The sequence below is a fragment of the Chamaea fasciata genome, unplaced genomic scaffold, assembly GCF_029207755.1.
Source record: "Chamaea fasciata isolate MVZ Bird 193981 ecotype frontalis unplaced genomic scaffold, bChaFas1.0.hap1 SCAF_5, whole genome shotgun sequence".
NCBI lineage: Eukaryota > Metazoa > Chordata > Aves > Passeriformes > Sylviidae > Chamaea > Chamaea fasciata.
Window position 1 is genome coordinate 23,704,034 of NW_027094090.1, and position 18,375 is coordinate 23,722,408.

Sequence of the window (18,375 nt, forward strand, 5' to 3'; positions counted from 1 at the left end):
AGTTACCATGGCGTAGGGGGTCGGGGGTCTGTCTGCTCTTCAAGAAGGGACATGACAGAGGAGCTGGGGAATTGTCCTGGATCTCCGGCACTGCGGCCATAGAGCGATCATCTCTTGAGAACTCCAGCGGCCGCCGTCCGCCCGGACTAGGATCCGAGCCCAGCCTGAGCTTTATTTCGGGGACGTGTGCCCAGAGGCACCCTGGCCATGTGCTGAGGGACGAACACAGAACGGGTGAGCCGAGAGTTGCTCGAGGGCTCGTCGCAGCCTGCGGCCCGGCCGGCGCAGCCCCGCCCGTGTCCCGGGGCGGCCCGAGGCGGGGCAGCGCCTCCGGCCGCCTCACAGGCCGCGGGCCGCCTCCTTCCCGGGCGCCCGCCGACACCGCCCTGGCGGCCCCGCCGTCCCCGCCGTCACCCGCCCGGCGCCTCCTCCGCCGGCGGGGGCCTCGGTGACGCCCCCGGTAAACCCCCGGGCGTGCCACCGGCCGTTGTGACGTCGCAGGCACGTTGGTGTTCGCGGCTCCGTTGCTGCCCGGAGCCGGCGCTCAGAGCTGCCCAACCCGCTCCGGGAGCAGCAGCACGTTGGCCGCTGGGAGCACTACGCGAACCTGCCGCCGTCTCGGAGGATCCAGGCCGCCGCCACTGCGCGGGGCGACCTTGTGTGCCTTGTGCCGACCGCGTGTTCTGGTCCTCTTCGTTTCCCTGTCCCTCGTCCTCGCCCTGTCCCTCATCCTCGTCCCGTCCCTCATCCCCATCCACACCCAGGGCCCAGCAGCCCGCCGGGTGCTTCCTGCTGCTGACCGCCCCCGGCAGGGCCATGTGGTTGCACGCCCTGCACAAGAGAGTCAGGCGGCTCTTCAGCAGCAGGCGACACCAGTCGCCGTCCAGTAGCCCGTCCGGGCAGGCTTGTGCCGCCGCCGCCGCCGCCGCCGCCGGTACCTCCGAGCTCCGTGACGAGGTCCCGGTCGCAGTGCACCGCGCGGATGCCCGCGGCGACCCACAAGACCGAGAGAGGAGGTCAGTTCTGTGGGCCACTGATGGGACACCATGACAGCGCCTTCTGGCAGGTGCTGCTGCGGCATTTTCTGAGCCGCACTCCACTAGTCCTCAGCAGACTTCTTCTCTTAAGAAAAAGGCAGACCAAGAGCCTCAGCATGGTGTGATCAACACTCCTCCCCCACCCCACACCCCCAGCAGCTTTGCATCCCATGTGGAAGCACCCGCCCTTAAGGCCGTGTGTGAGATCGTGTTCAAGCTAATGGCTTGAAAACCAAGATTTGTCCTGTCTTTAGAAGTGGACTTTAGATCATTGCTTGGAGCTGCCTGGTTGGCTTAAGCACTGTTGGAAGTGTGTGCTGGCAGCCTGCCGTTCTGCCGTGGTCTCTCTGCAGGACTGTTTCGTAGCTGCTCAGACCTCACCCATTCTCTTCCTGCCCTGTGGCTGACCAGTGCAGGATTGCAGCAGCAGCAGCAGCAGCAGCAAGGGAGAGGAACAGAGTCCGGGCAGGGTCCCCAGGGCTGTGTAAAGACAGATTGTTTTCATCTTTTGTCTGCTGGTCTGTTGAGAGCATCTGTTTAATTTTTAGGACACCTCTGCATCTCAGTTCTGCGAACGGCCGTGCAGACGTCGCTGGACATCTAGCAGGAAAGAGCTGCCAACTCAACTTGGCTGAGGACTTAGAAAGAGCTCCGCTGGTGAAGGTAAGCGGACTGTGTTCAGATCTTGTAAGTGGAGCTTATTGACAGCGCGTTACAGGAGAGGTGTCTGGCAGGATTCCTTATACAGAAGGGCCATAGAAACATGCATGTTGTTATCCGCATGGCTTAGGCCTCTGCTAATCTTTGTAGATGTCCTTCAATCCCAGCATTCAGGAGATGAGCAAGTTGTGACAAGAGTGAGAGAAAAATGTTGAAAGTCTTCCCCCTTTCCTTCTACGTTGTCCCTAGGCAGTTCAGCACCAGCAAGAAGAATGTGTGGCTGTTCTGCTCGAACGTGGTGCCCACCCAAATCTGGCAGATGCTAACAGCAACGCTGCCCTTCACCTGGCTCTCCTGTCTGGCAATACTCATGTAGCAGGGCTGTTACTTGAGCGCGATGCCAGTAGTGATGCTCAGAACAAGGTAATCTTGGTGTATGGGTAAAGCTGCTCTTTCGAACCGCTGCCAAACTTGTCTCTGTTTTTCTAATGGAGATTCTCTCTCCTTTCAGGGGGGACATAACCCCCTAAATGTTGCAGTCTCCAAACAGCATGAAGAGATGCTGGAGTGTCTTCCAAAAAAAGCAGCTGGCAGGCATACTGCAAGGCAATGTGAAAGGTGAGGGGTTTGTCTATAAACAGCACACAGGCCTCCTCAGTTATCAGCAAGTGTGACTGAGGAGAGGCATGGGAATGAGCTCAGAAAAAGAAGGAAGAGCCACATGGAAGGAGATCCCCATGTGACTGGTAAATGTAGGTCTGCTCTTGGATGCTCTCAGACCTTTGGTACTGTTGTACCACTGAGGACTGCCACAAAGTGTTGGCTGTGGTGTGCTCTCCCTGCACAGACCTAGACTCACTGGGAAACTTGCTGTTAGCTCAGCAGCAAGGTTGCTCTGCAGGAGAGCAAAGGGGTTTTAAGCAAAGGAACATTAGGTGGTATGAACGGGAGCATTGGGAGAAAGAGAAGCAGCTTATCTAAGGGGACATGATGGGTTCCAACCACAAAGAAAGAAAAAACGTCTTGATGCGTCAGGCAATTGAACAGCTTGCCCTGGGAGTTTGTGCAGCTAGATCCAGGGGGATTTTAAAGAGTAGGAGAAGGAGCCCTAAACAGCATGGCTTTACCTTGTAGTCAAGGCTGCACTGGGGAGGCGGTGAGACTGGAGACATCCTGAGGTCACTTCTAAGCTGAATTCTCCCAGCTTTCATGTACTTGGCTTTCCTTTCACTGTGCTTGTAGGAAAGGGGGAAAGAGTTGATTTGGGAGCAAGCAGGGGAAAAAAATATGCCAAATTCGACATGTTTCTTATCAAATTCTGGATGTTTTAGGATTGCTCAGGCGTTTACCGCAAGCCACGAGGCTGATGTGGAGGAAGACAATCTGCACTTGCGGGAAGAGTTGGAGAAGCTTGAAGTGGAGGTATGGAAAGCCTGTCCCTACAGGAATAAATCATGGGGTGCTTGATGCTTTCTTGTCTGTCATGAGAAATGACAGAAGAGTGTCCTGGGAGCCAGAAGGAGAGAGATCTAAGGAAGTGGTGGTTACATTGGGCTTTGATCTTCCTCAGTCTCTCCTGCCTTCGTGCCCCACCATGCTAAAGTAGAGCTGCCTCTCTTCAGGGTTTCCCCACTCGTCAGTCAGGGGCGTGGGATTCCCTCTCTCTATGCTACATTCGAGGTCTTCCTGGTTCAAGAACGCTCCCCAGGCACCCTGGAGCAATTCCCAACTCCAGAGCAGGTCTGATGGCACAGATCACCTGGGAGCCTTTTCTGAAATGGTGCTCGCCAGGATACAGCCGCTGTCATCCCTCCTGGCCCCACCACGCTGAGGCAGAGCTGCCTCTCCTCAGGGATCCACTGCTTCCCGCTCACTGGGAGCCGGGCACCTCTCTCGGTGCTGCATTTGAGGTCTCTCTGTGTCACTTCAGAAAACTCCCTCTGGCACCACGCTGTGCTCCAGAACAAGTCTGCCACAGCGGTTTTGCTCTGACATTTCCGAGACTCCTTCCTTCTTTAGGAATAAAAGCATTGCAGTTCATGCTTTCCTGCAGTAGCAAATAAAGTGAATACAAAGAGCATCATCACAGGTCCCCAAAAGGGTTGGAGCAGCAGTGTCAGTGCTTGCAACTGTGCCCTAGGAAATCTGTGGAGGGGTAGGAGAGGCCGCCGTAGATGATTTGGAATAACACAGCTTGTGTTCATTTGCTAGTAGAAGCTTTGAAGGTATTTGAGATGATTACAGTTCTTTGGGCAGAGGGTGTGGGCAGGTATCTGCAGCACGTGAATCCTTGGGCAGCAGCTGACCGCCCTGTATAAAAGCTCACCTGACCACTGCGGATTCTTTCTGTGACTTTGCAGTTGCGGCAGATGGAAGAAAAATATCTCAATTCTGAGCGTTGTGTTCGTGACTTGAAGACTGCCATGGATGAGAGGGAAAGGGAAGAGCTAGCTGCTGCCCAGGAACTGCAGGACCAGCTGGGAGCATATTTTGAGAACCAGACTGCTGTGAAACAACTGCAAGAACACGTGCAACGGTAAGGGAACAACGCAGTGGGATGAGGCGTCTGTTGCTTGCAGGAATTGGGAGGAAAGCACAGGACACGTACTCTAATTTTGAAGGACGCCCTTGCTTTTGATTCTGTTATTTCACACTGTTCATCTGGAACTGGTCCTCTCCTTGGAGAATTTTCTTCAATAAGACCTCTATTTCTCTTTAAGCCTTGAAATTAAAGCCATCAGTTTGGAAGCCACTGTCCAGCAACAAAGCAACCGGATTGAAATCCTGCAGAGAGACTTGCCAGCCTGTGCCTCAGTAAGCTGCTCATGAATTGCCCCTTTAGTGACTCGTGAGCCTAGTTACCTATTTCTGTTGGGGAAATTTTATGGTGAGGTTTTCCCGGAGAGCCAAGGGGAGGTCCATTCTTGCATTCTGCTGAATAGAGGCTGCTCTACTTCCTAGCCATCCGGTTTTGAAAATTTTCCCATGCTATAGCAAGTCAAACATAACACTCTAAAAGGTCAGGATTTGATAGCAGTACACTGATGTAGCTATTTTCTGCTTTAGACCCTTCATAATATCAGATGCTGCTTTGGGGTCTGTGATGTGTTTCATTTAAGGTATTCATCAAGTTAACTGGTGGAAATTCCACAGGGTATATTGAGCCAAGCCCTTTATGCTAGAGACCTGGCTGACATCATCAGACAGGAACAAAAATTACACGTCCCAGAGATTTTGCTGTGCAGAATTGCTTTTCCTTTGGCTACTTGCTGTTCTCGTGAAACAGTGAAGAGGACGGCTTGTAGTATCTGCAGAACTCAGTGTGAGCCTTGGAATGTGCCACTGCTTCTACACGGTGGTTAATTTTGGCTGAGACAAGATGTGACCTGAATTAAGAGAGATTTTTTGTTGTTGTTTTTTGTATTGTAGCCAGTGAACTAGGGTTCTTGTTACAACTGTAGTTGTCAATTATAGCTGAAGGTATTTTGAAAAACACTACAAGTACTAGTTGAATTTTGTGATGTACTGATACTATCAAGAGAAGTGGGAAGGCAGTCACAAATCTTTCCACTTTGATTAATAGGGCATGATTTTCAGGTGTACTGGGGATGAGAAAAGCTACTTCTGCCTGTTTTCACTGAGCATTCTTTACATCCCACGTGGTCTTTTCTCTCTCTCTCCCTCTCTCCCTCTCTCTCTCTCTCTCTCTCTCTCTCTCCGCACCAAATGGCAGAGGTGATGATTGCTAACAATTTTACAGTGGCATCAAACTTAGGGCCATTTTGATCATTGTTGCTGGGTGTAAATAGTGTACAAATAAAGGGGTGAAGAGGTTTTGTGCAATACTTACTTTTGTCAGTGAGGTGTAACTTCAATCTAGAAAGTCATAATATGCCTTCTTGCTTCCTGTAATGCTTGTATAGGTTCATAACCGCCTGGAAGACATGATAATGAGCTTACAGACAGCACAGGCAGCTGCAGAGGACCACCACAAGCAGGTACAGACAGGCTTCTGTTGATGACTGTTTTAGTCCTTGAATTTTTTGTGTATAGGTAATTGATGAAAAGATCATGTGGGCTGTGTAAGCACACAGCTGTTAAATACCCATCTGGTTTTAGGGCAAGGCACCCTCAAGGGAAAAGGCAGTAAATTTCCTAATTTTCCTACTGCTGTGTTTTGTATGTGTTGTGGTGTGCAAGATAATTGTATTCATCAGTGTGATTTATCTGATGAATTGTATTCCCCATCCCACCTGCAGGGAGTGAGCAAGTGGCTGTGTAATGCTTAGCCGCCTGCCAGGGTTAAGCCACAGCAGATGACTGAGAGAGTGGATGCTGTGGATAGCATGGAGATCAGTGGTTGAAAGCTGAGAGAGGAGACTGGACTTGACAGATCCATATTATCTTTGGATTTTTGTCAGAGCTTGCCTTGAGGCCATGTCAGGTTTTTTTGTGAGACCAAGTGTTTTACCTCCTCTGTGAGGACTTGAGAAAGTCATACACCCTAAAAACTTTTTTTTTTTTTAATCTGAGACTCTGTGCTAGGTGTTTTGTCACTTTTTGTAAAAAGCCAGTAAACATCTCTTGATTTTTCCTTTTTTTGATTTTGCAATTTTTTTTTCCTTAAAAAATGGCACTAAAAGTATCTAGTCAACTTCCAGTCTTTATACTTGAACTGAATCTGCAAGTTCTGTTCAACTCAAATGCATCTGTTAGGCAAATCTTTGTCTCTTTAGATAGAACCATAAAAACCATAGTCAATTTCAAAACATTTTCTTGCTCTCAAGAGATGTACAGCTGTTACAGAAGCCATGAGGGTAGGGTATATTCTGTGGTGGGCACTAGAAATGCATACATTAGAAAGTATGTCATGAACTCTGGAGACCCTTTGGAAGAAAGCTACGGGGTGATTTTGTGTGTGTGTTTGTTATTCCCCAAAGTTCAACCTCATCTCACCACCCTTAGTGCATTCAGTCTTTTTACCATCTTCAATTTTTCTTCTTGGTTATGTTTCCCAGGCTGTGTTTTACATTCCACATTAACATTAACCATAGACATTGGATGGGGAGAGGAGAGGGTTTGCATTTAAGTTACAGCTTTCTGTTGTAGTGTTTTCTTTACAGTCACCTTAGTTGCTTTTCTGCCACTGTTGCTTTTACAGGTGCAAAAGCAGAATGTGCTGGCTCTGACGTCAAAGGAATTGCAGAGCATGTGGGAAGAGCAGTTTAGGTCAAGATCCAACCTCGAAGAACGTGTTGCTCAACTTGACAGGGAAAAGGCAGACCTCTTTGAACAGGTAAATCCAGAAAATTCTCCAGGGACCTAAGCCAGTACCCGAAAGAACCACATTAACTTTTTGGTCAAGTTCTTACATAAAGAGCATTTTTTTATTACCCCTGCCATTCAGGCTCTGGATATGTTGTGATCTGGATGATCCAGGAAGCAAATGAAAGCTATCTGGATATCTTGTGTATGTTCTGGAGTGACTCTCTTTGAAAGAGTTCCTAGTATTGTTTGCATCAGTTGAGCACATCAAGTACTGTAGTTCCCCACTTCTTTCTTAGATTCCTTGTTTTCTGGGTAGGGTTGAAGTACTGAAGGGAATAGTATATTGAAAAAATTCCCAAAGATCAAATTCCTCTGCCTGCTGATGAATAGTAAAAGCTTGAGACTGATTGGTATTCTCCCATAATAAGCATACATACATAATCCTTGCTATGAGTTGAGAACTCTTGAAAGTAGTCCAGTGTCTTTTCCACCTGTTTCAGTGGAAGCATCTATTTTTGTTCTTCAGTATTGACCAGTTTTCTGTGAAACCTAATGTGAAACTTGGCTAACAGATGGAGATGGACTGCCGCTTCTCTTGTGGAGAATGCTGAAGACACATATTGCACGTAGCTGTTGTTCTTACTCTCTGTGTGTGTCATGGGTCTTTTCTGTTTTGAAAGTGTGAGAGTGAAAGAAAGAAAGTGAAGCAACTGATGGAGTTAAAACGCCCAGTTGAACTCCGTCTGGACCAAGAAATGAGAAGAAACTTAGAACTGCAGAAAAACTTAAAGAGGTATGGCTTTTTGATATGGTGGAGAGATATCCCTGAATAGGAGTCCAGTTTTACTGAACCGTAATGTAAGAATAGGTATACATACTCCCCGAGCAAACTGAAGTCTCATGTTAGCTCCTGCAGGGTATGTCTCTGCGTGAGCCTATACTTACTTATAGCTGCAAGAGGAATTGCCAATCCAGGTTGCTCTGCAGTTCTCCAGGGGTGGGGAAAGGAGTCTTCAATTCATCTTTTCAGCTGAAATTTGGATGTGCCCGATGATTTGTGGCACAGGAAGAGCAGGCTTTTTCTCAGCAATTCCTGGTACTGTTAAGTATGTTAAAGATGAAGAAAGCTATGTCTGCACTCCTTACTTGAGAAAATATGGAAAAGGTTGCTTATTCCTGTGTGGAGAGTGTGATTGATAACTGGCTAGCTGCAAAAGGTCACGTAGACATGAGAGAGCTTTGCTGAGCACACAGGCACTCTCATGAAAACCAGCAAGGCAGTAAGCTTCGTATGTCCTTGAGCACAGCTGGGATACGATAACAAGACCTTGTAGCTGAAAGATAAGAGGGAGAAGCATGGTAAAACTAAAACTTACTCAAACTATGTAACCACAAAGAAATGTAGAAAGAGGCGTAGCTGACTTTTAGTCTGAGCACCAATCCTGAGCTTAACTTTTGCAATATGTATGAGCTGATTATAGAAGATATAAATATGTGTATGCTACCTAAAATAAACGAGATTTGCTGACCATGATAGCATGAGGCTCTTCTCCTGCGGCTCCGGTTAACCCAACATTCCTGTGTTTCATTGTTTTCTGAACTGATTTGCTGCTTAGGTTGAAGAGACTTCTCAGTAGAGCTACAAAGAAAATACAAGTGTATGAGGAGAGAGAAATGGAGTCACAGCTTAATTTGAAGGGAGAAATGAAGAATAGATATTCTGAAATGGTCAGTGAAGTTGAGAGATTAAGAACAAAGGTGAGCTCTGCTTAATTTGGGGTTTGTTTGGTTGTGGCGTTACTTCTCTTCAAACCTGTGTGAAGCTTTCCCTGTATTTCTTGTCACGTTGATGATTTTCTTTCCTTAGCTGTATTTTAGATTTGATTGATCTCTCTTAATGCTTTTTCTACAGTTAGAGAAGCAGGTGACTATGACTGATACTGATGTAGTTGTCATTCTGGGCAAATATGCAATCCCTAAGTACAAAGCAGAATCTGCAATGGCACAGGAAGGGCGGACTGTCATGCCGAGGGAGGGCAAGCCAAGAGTGGCAGCAAGGCTGGCAGGGTCTATAACCTCATGAGCCTGGGGCCCATCCCCCAGGCACTAATCAAGAAGAACAGAACAGGTCTGGTGAGAGCAGGCAGGGTCAGCCAAGAGTGCAGATCCTCAGGCCAGGCCTTAGGGATGGGCAGTTCTCTGTCCATACCAGGACGTCATGTCTGTGGGTAAGGATCAGGGCTGACAGCAGCAGGCCTCAGCTCAGGCCTGGCCACAATGTGAGGCTATGGCAGCATCACCCTGGTCTGACAGACGGGTTCCTCCTCTGGAAGAGAGGGGAGAGGTACCGCTGTTGCTCACACAGCAAGAACAAGCCTTGAGCCCTGTCCCTGCTGGGACTTTCCTTTTCTGAAAAGTGTTGTTGCTGAGCAAGGAACAATGAGGAGAGGTGACACAGGAAAAGTGCTGTAACTCATTGCTCACTGTTAGCTGTTTCGGCCCATCTTGGCGTGGGGACCCAGAGGTATTGTTGCCAGAGATGTTTTTGAGGTTGCTCTGGCTGTCCAGTAGTAGCGTGTAAACTTTATGTACTTCTCTGCTCATTACTCAGATTCGTTGCTAGAGAAGCCACATTTCACAGTTATGCTCAGCTTTAAAAGGCATCATTGTAGAATCAGTTACTCCTTTGCAGTGGCCCATTTTTAGTCCAGAAGCTAATAGCATTTTTTGCATGAAGAACTGCACAAGGAATCCTCAGGTTCCCATCCTATCACAAATGATGTGAAGGCTGATCTTGTTGGAAAAGAAGAGCCCAGTTACGTTAAGTTTCTTATACTGAGTATGCAGATGATAAATACAGTCTCCATGGACAACCCCTTTAGTGATTTTAACCGAATTCACTGCCTTTAGATGCCTCTCAGTTGTTTGTATTTCCCGTGTACAGGTTGCTGAACTTTCCCAGCAGCTGGACATGGAGTCTAAAAAAAGCATGCAGCTAGAAGTAGAAAACCGGGATTTGCGAGAAGAACTATCTACCCTGCATGGGAACTGTGAAAAACTGGAGAAGAGCAAATGCCAGCTGAAAGAAGAGGTGGCAAAACTCCAGCATCGCTTGGAGACTAACATGGTGGATCACAGCCAAATAGAACAGTATAAAAGAGAGGTTGATGAAAGAGCAGACCAAGAAATAAGACAAAAACTACATGAAGTCAATCTGTTTTTGCAAGTGAGTAACTTCTTGGCGTGTGTGTGTGTAGGCACTCTGTAAACTTTGGTTGTGGCCACCATTTCTTAGTGTTTTGCTTTAGGTGCCCGATTCTGTGTGTCAGCACTTTACTTGTGTCTTTGCCGAAGGGCAGTGGGTGAATGGCATATGGTTGGGCAGGAGTGCCCTTATGGTGTGTCGCGTGCTGGCAGGTCCCTGAATCAAAAGGTTGCCCAAGGCAGGTTTCCATTTTGCAGTGCTTGGGGCTCTCTCTGTCCTCTGGTCTGCTTCTCACTGTTTGTGCTTGAAAAGGTTTTGCCCCTTCTAGCTGTCACAGCCAGACCTACAGGTCTGGTTTTCTCCTTGTACAGGGGAGAGTGTCAGAAAAGAAGTGACTGAAGTTGCAGGTGGGGAGATCAGGAGGAGGTGAGGCATCCTGCTAAGGTCTTGGAGGAATCCTGTTCTCCATGCCCTGACCTACCGAGACAATGCCCTTCCATTAGTCGCTTTGAATAGTAGTACTGCTTTGGGCTTCATCCTGAGTGAAAAGAATCATTTACCCTGGTGGTAGCTCCAGGGTTCTGCCTTGGTTGCTGATGGCAGTGAGGAGGCACAGCCACCTCTCTGAGCCATGCTGGACCCAGGACGTTGGGTACATGCAGTTGACAGGTCGGGAGAGTTCTCATTTTTCTTTGTGGTTTTGTGGTGGTTGAAGGTGCACTGTCTCCTTCAGGCACAGGCAGCCTCCCAGGACAGACTAGAACACATCAGAGCAAGTCATCATGCTTCCCTGAGAAACCAGCTAAAAGACAGAATTCGAGATCTTGAATGTGAATTGGACAAGATAAAAAATACTCAACAAGAGAGTACTTTTCCAAAAGAATGTGCACAGGCAGAAGTGGAAAAGTACAAGGACCTGTATCAGGAGGAAGTGAAAACGAGACGATGCCTAGCAAAGAAACTGGAAAGGTAAGTCTGTGCTTCTTTTGGACTGGTAGTAAGAGAATCCTTTCTCCTGATGCATATTTCTTGTTAATTCCTCTTTTGCACCTGGCCAGCACTGAAAGCTTATGATGACATGTTTGTGGGGAAAGTACCTTAAGACCGTAACCGTTCAGCAGGCCTTCATTTCTCTTTAATGTTTCAGCAGGAACACAACTGATCATGGCATTAACAGGATACTTTTCAACTTGTTGTTTTAACTGGCAGCTTTTTTTGCCAGTCTCTCTAATCTCATCCTCTGTACAAAAGAAAACATTAATTTCATGTCCTTCATTGTTTGAATAAGGGTAGGCCTCTCAGAGAACAGCTTTCTGTTCTGTGAAGAAAAAATAGAAGTGGTCTTTTTTGGCTTCTGTTTAAGCAGTGGCTCTGAGCTTTGAGCTTTCTTTGGGAAGGGGGGCCAGCCCACACTTGTTACAGAGGTGACATACCTTCCAGAAGAAGCTATGTAAACACATGGCTTTCACAGGCGGCTTTCAACTCTCCTGATGACCTGTCCTAAGGGTTGGTGGCACCTGCTGCTTCTTGCACCTTGTGTGACATCTTAGAAACAGGCCCTCCAAGCAAGCTCAGGTCAAATGATGTACTATTTTTGGAGGCTCTTCATCTCAGAAGTCAAATAATAGTCAAGGACCTGGAGAGTAACTTTGGGAAAGTGTTACTGCCAAAGGTAACTGTGCGTGTGTTTCTGAACGTTTCAGAGCTAAAGAGAGACTTGAAGAAGCCAATGCCAAGCTCCTCTGGGAGCGCCATAAAAATGAATCCTTCATTACAAGCAGCATTGTCAGCGGAGGTCTGGCTGCAGCTCCAGTTCTCTATTCAACTGGACTGGGACATTTCGGCAACAATTTGAGACTGGACAGAGCTCTCAATCTAGGAGGAAGCTCCCTAAGCTGATACGAGCCTATTTTCTTTTCAAGAAGGAGGTTTGCAAGCGCTGTGGCCAAGGTAAGCATTTTGAAATATCATTCTCGACTGCTGAAGAGTAGCCGTATGCAAGGTTCTCCCTTTTTAGCCTGAAGTTAAAATCCACTTATTGTTCTGTGCCATACTGTCCAAGAGGCCAAAGCAACTGCTACTCCTCAGAACAGTGCACAGCCGTATGTTGTAAGGCTGAAGAGTTCTGGTCATCCACGTTGTAAGACCTTTCAAGTCTTAAAACCTGGTCTTCCCTCTCAGAGTCATAAATAGCAAGTACTGTTACTGGTCCATGCACTGGAATTTGGAAGATGGGGCCTTAGCGCATAGCCAAAGGCAGGGCATGTCTGTCTGCTGCAAGTGTTGCAAAAAGATTTTGGGACTCAAGGCCGCTTGTTATATTTACAAACTGTCAACCTTCCATCCTGACAGCGGTGCCAAAGGCTGCTGCAAATGAATGTGGGTGTCTTGATGTGGAAAAGAATAGTGAACTCTGCTAGCTGCAGTCAGTGTAAATTGATGGATTTATGAATCCAGTTTCCCTACATAGTGTGAGAAAGGGAATGTTGGTTCCCTCTGCTCTCTCTCAACTTCTGTTCCTTTTCTGGTTCCATTTTCCAACTGCCCTCTCGTATCTTAGTGGTCTTTCTTTTGTGAGCTTTTCTCCTTGCCTCCTGTACGTGTCGGCCATGTTCTTGGTCTCACTGAACACCTTTGAACTTAAAGCTCTTCTTCTTTCTTCTTCAGCTCCTAAATCAAAAATCTTCTTTCTCTTCTCTGCAGCCAGATACGTGAGAAGGTTTGTAGCCTGTACTGTTTGACCTTGCGTGCTGCTGGAAGTGTTTTGTCTATTTGTGCTGCTGGGTGTTGATTCAAACCTACCGATGCATTCGCATTGGCCTAAAGCTGGAAATGCTTTGGAGTTGCTGGTTCCTCTGAGGGAAAGAGTAACTGCTGCCGAGTACTTCCGTGCTTTATGTCTTTGTGAAGTGACGGCTTCTGTGAAAGTTCAGCTTCTGTAAGATGGCACCATATGTATGGATTTAATCTCTTCTGATGGAACTTGGTTAAACTAGAGGAGAAGGCTCTTTGCCCCCTTTGCCTGTTCTGACAGTGAAAAAGTTCTGGGTAGCAACAGTGGTTGGTTGTGTGTGCAGTAGCAGTAGTGCTCTGAAGTTGAGTTCCTAAACCCTGGGTATCATCTCACGGAGTCTTAGAGGATCCAACTTACTCTGTGCTCAAGAAGCTCTGTGGGTAAGTAGTAAGTCAACATCACTTCTTGAAACAGAATTACTGAGATGGTGACTGCAGCAAGTCACCCAGTATGTTACTGCCTGAAGAGCTAAGCAGTGAAACAGGCGTGCTCAGGAGGTTTGGGCTAGTCAGCTGGGATGCCTTCTCCAGAGGGCCGAGGGCCAGGAGAACTGTGGACACACTGCCAGAGTCCTCAGAGGTGTATTTTCGTTCAAAAGCCTTTTCATTCCATTTCAGAGAAATGCATGTGTTGGCCTTATTTCCACCTATTTCTCTTTCCTCGGCTGGGGATGAGAATCACAAAAAGGTTACTGGAATAAATAGGAGGCAAACAAGACCTTTTTCTTCTCTTCATTCAGCCACACATGTTGCAGAGGGCCCTGTGGATCTTCTGGTCGTTGTGCAGGCTTCATAAACCGGGAAAGTGCTTTCTTCCACCAGCTCAACTGCTACGCTTTGCTTAAGATTAGTCCTGCTTTAGGTCATCTTTTGGTCTAGGCCTTAGATTTCCTGCTTCCTTCCACTACCCATGTCTCATTTCATGTTCTGGAGGGGTCTCTTTTCCCCAGGATTTTACTCTCCACACTTGAAAAAACACTTGAGGCTTGGGGGGAGTTTTTCTTTTGGCACCGCTGTAAGAGTTTGGCTCCATTTCTGTTACTCCACCCCCTGGTAGTTACGACTCCAGGAAAGAAACAGTCACAGGTCTCTCAGCCTTTCCACACAGCTCATACGGTCCAAGGCCTTTGGCATCCTCTTGGCCACCACAGGCCATCATCTCCAACTGCTGTGGTATTTTTAGGTTTTACCACGTTGTCCATGTGGTGTAAGAATGTTTTAGGAGTTCTTAACAGTTATATTTGGATCATATTATGTCTTAACTGTCTATCCAATGTATCATTCTAGGTACAGCAGAAACTGGTTGAAAAAATCACTATGGAGTTGACAGAAGGTAATGTGTCATTGCATTAGGAGTGGTAAGATAAAAGGTGACCCTTTCTATGTCTCAACAGCTTTCAAGCCCTTGTTTTCAACTTCCTCTGCTAAGCACAGAGATTTTTTTCTGCTAGCTCTCTAGTTCAGGCTTGAATGTGAAAAATTCCTGCTTCCCAAAATATTGCATAGAATGTTATGCGCTTGCCTAGAAAAAAAACAAGCAAAAAGAAAACAGACACACTCGGTTTAAGATGAAGTTGCCCTTCACTAGAATTAATCTCCAGCAAAAAGATCAAAGAAGCCCCCAGATTTTTATTGATCTTTATAGACTTCAGCCATCCCTTCCTTCCCTGCACGTGGATTGCGTTCAGTACTAAGCCATACCGTACACCTTCTCTGCTGTTAGGTCTTGATTTTTCTTGCTGTGATTCATGGCTTGTCTTTGTAGCCTAGGTGTTGCAGTCTTGTATTGAATAAGTAAGGAGAACATGACCAGGAATTGTGGTGGTGTTAAAGGTTTTCTAATAAGTTCGATGTATTACAGTTGGTTTATGTACCTTGATTTTCTGTACCTTGGTTCACTGTACGCCAGTTCAGTGCTGTTCCTATTTTTAGACTCCCTCATGTTGTAGCCTCCCCCCTCTGCCTCCCTCTGCCTCTTCCTGTCTCCCCAGTTACAGTCCTTGATTGGTTAATTCTTCCCGCCTTTGCTGACTGTCTGTCATCCCTTGGGGAGATCCTCCCTCCCTGCCAGTCATTCAGGGCCTGTCCCCCAGGTCTGGAAGCTTCGAAGGGAGCTTCCCAGTGACTGGCTGGTTGAAGGGCTCTCCCCTCCCTCCCTTCAGTTATGGGTTAGTGTTACTGTCTATGATGTTAATGAATCCCCTCCTCTCTTACCCCATTGGATGTATGAGTAGCCACCCCGAGTCTCCGCCTTCTGTATAAAACCCCCTGCCTCCTAAGGCTCAGGGTCTCTCCGAGGCTCTGGTCTTAGGACGAGGGTCCCCTCCCTCCAATAAAGCCTAAGCTTCAGTTTGCCTCCGAGAGTCCCGCCTTTCATTCCTCCACCACGGCAAAGCGGCAGGGCGAGTCGGCTGCAAGGATCCCACCAAGATCCTGTGGGGGCGTGTCGGGGCTGGCCAGGCGTAAGAAGACACGCACCGCCACAAGGAATAAAAGACAACATTTCTTTAGGAAGAGATCCTTCAGTGGTGTTTAGGCAAACATGAGTTCAATGCTTGCAACATGGAGCATAAAACACGCTCTGCAATTTGAGGCCAGGTGTCCAAAGAGGAAATCCACCTGCCCTCTTAAGGGCCACTGGAGTCATAGGTAGCCTCCAGAATGTCTGTCACCAGCTTTAGAAATGCTGTTGTATTGTTCTATGTGTATGCACATAAGCAAATGTGCACAAAATGTTCTTCCTTTGTGCCCAGCTCTTCCCACGTTAAGTGTCCTTGGAAAATTTAAAGTCTCGCTCAGGATTGCAGACTGTTGTGTCACGTAAAATGTTATTTCAGTGCATTCATTAACTCTTCCTGTCTGCTTTAAAAGTAACATAAGGAATCTTGTGTCCTTTTCCCGCAGCCACTGCTGAACTTGAAACTGGATGTGCTGGATTTTCAAAAAAGTTTCATTTGGACCAGGATCCTCTTTGAAGAATAAGAGAGGAGTACCGGGATGTTTTAACTAGAAATTATATCATTAAATTAATTTCTGTGGAAAGACTCTGGACATTTTTTCTTTTTATAGAGCATCTGTGGTTTCCCTTCTCCCCGCCTCAGATCTGAATACTTTTTCATTGCGGTCTGAATATAAACTCTCATTCTATTAAATGCATGTCAAGCACAGTGCACTCATCAGTTGGGGTTTTTCTGCCCAGCTGGCTTCTTTTGCACTCACAGTATGAACCACATCCATTTTTTCTGACCAGCAGTGTGGAGGAATTCAGCGAGGGAATAATGCAATCATTCAATATGATTGGTAAAGCATTGTTCAACTTTTATTGCTCATAACATCTGTTCTTATACTTTTGCCCGAAGCGTTTAGCATACTTGTCAAATTATAATTGGTTAGCATACACTACTCATCTATACTTGATTGGCTATATTAAGCCTGAGAAGGTTCCTCCTCTTGGCATGCTGAAAACTTTGTATATGTGCTACTGCTACGCTCTATTAACTACAAGTTCTTTTTATCTTTGGCCTGTATCCGTGCTTACTGCTGTCCCAAGGACAGCTTATCTTAGCAGCGCGTAGGCTGCTAGCACCTGGTATCGGGCCTCTAATTATCCGTGGCCTTGCTCTGCTAACCATTCTTCAACAATTCCCCCTGTTCTATTTTGTGTAACAAATGCAGCGTGTCGAGTAGTTACTGTTTCTGCTACGCGGTACATCATCTGTTGCAAGCAGCGAAAAAAGCAAGATACAAAAAGTACAAGCAGTAAAATAACAATCACAATATTGATTACATGTCGCAGTAGGGAGGTTATCCAAGGCCCTAGCCCGAAAGATCGTAGCCAATCTGTTAAACCCAAGCCTGTGGCTTGCTGCAAATGACTAGTGAGTTCTTGCAGGGTCATTAGCAGGACGGATCCATTTGCTAGGTATCCACTGGGGCCCTGTGGGGGTAAGAACACAAACATAACCTCTACCCATGTACTGAACCTCTGCGGGACCTTCCCATACTCCAGTCTTGGGATCTCGGTACATGACTTTAAACAATGGCTTAGCTGCTTCCTCCTTTACTCCCCCTGAGTGGATGACCGCAGGGGGCTCCGAGTGGTCCCCCATGACACACAGATAGTTTAATACAAACCATGTTTTTGATAGCATGGTCTGCACATCCACCTCTACTATGTATAATGAGTCTGTGACAATATTTACACCTTGACCAGGCCAATTCATAATGACCCAAAGGACAGCCCTTAATTCTAGCGTCTGCAATGAGTCCTCAGTAGTCGCGTCCAATAATTTCTTCATCCACGTGCCCTCCTCCATCCAGACAGCCGCTGCTCGTCTGGATTTTCTGCCTGCATCTGTGTATACAGTCAGCGCATTTTCCAACGGTCTGTGGGATACACGTGGTTTTTCTATCCATTCATTGGAGCACACCCACTGTAGTACAGGGTTTTTGAACGATCTTAACTGCACATCCTGTGCTGTTCCCAAAAGACTGTCCTGTAATTCAGGGGAATGATAAAGATACCACGTCAGGTCCTCATTCCGAAGTAGCAGATAGATTGTGTTCGGTTCTGCCCCTGTAACCTGTTGGCACCAAATTCAGCCTTTTTTAATTAAGGCAGCAAGGTTAGCAACACAGCTCTGAATCGTGGTACGGGGCTGTACTATTGTGAAAAACCATTCCAGCACCAGTGGCGTATCCTTGGCATCCAGCTGGGTGAGAGCTCCCATAAAATGGTTCGGCCCAGCAAGAATCGTGAGATCCACTGTAGTATTGGGTAGCATCTGTGACACAGTTTGGTTAGCTATGGTATCTGCTAACTGTTGCAGCAGTTCGTGCTGTTGCTGAGAGAGCACAACTGGCGATGCAGGATCACTGCCTTTCAGCAGTGGACGAAGGGCTTCCAAATCGTCATTGGAGAAGCCAACCACGGGCCGGAGCCACTGGAGATCTCCAAGAAGACGCTGTGCATCATGTAGAGTGGCAATTTGAGTCCGCAGCTCCAGCTTTTGGAAACAATAGTTATGTCCGCACCTGTGTCTAGAAGCACTCGAAGGCGAATGCGATGTTGTTCTTGTTGAAGAAAAGCTATTACAAGCGGACGCTGATCCATAGAGAGGGTGAGCAGAACCAGTCCTCCGGTGGAACCAAATCCTCTTGTTCCCCGCAGTGGTCCCTTAGCCTCTTGCACCAACTGAGGCACCGGAACTAGTTGGGCTATTCGGCTTCCTGCTGGAATACTTAGTGGAGGAAAATGTGTGAATGCCATTATCAGGATTTCTCCAGTGTAATCAACATCGATTACTCCAGGTATTATCATTAGTCCTTTCAGGGCTGCTGATGACCGTCCCAGTAACAAAGCTCCAAATGACTGTCCATTAACTTTAACAGGTTCTTTAATTCCAGTAGGGA

The 18,375-nt window shown here is 47.1% G+C and overlaps 1 protein-coding gene across 1 annotated transcript; it reads left to right on the forward strand.

The window, feature by feature from the left end:
* The first annotated feature begins 816 nt into the window (after positions 1 to 816).
* LOC136290077 (ankyrin repeat domain-containing protein 26-like) lies at positions 817 to 15,961 on the forward strand. Its single transcript, XM_066184519.1, has 16 exons — positions 817 to 1,016; positions 1,586 to 1,700; positions 1,947 to 2,120; positions 2,209 to 2,315; positions 3,029 to 3,119; positions 4,058 to 4,233; positions 4,418 to 4,511; positions 5,621 to 5,695; positions 6,859 to 6,993; positions 7,646 to 7,758; positions 8,582 to 8,723; positions 9,910 to 10,191; positions 10,904 to 11,139; positions 11,874 to 12,120; positions 14,251 to 14,296; positions 15,868 to 15,961. The coding sequence occupies exons 1-14, from the start codon at positions 817 to 819 to the stop codon at positions 12,067 to 12,069; spliced, it is 2,136 nt and encodes a 711-aa protein (XP_066040616.1). The 3' UTR covers positions 12,070 to 12,120; positions 14,251 to 14,296; positions 15,868 to 15,961.
* The last annotated feature ends 2,414 nt before the right edge of the window (positions 15,962 to 18,375 follow it).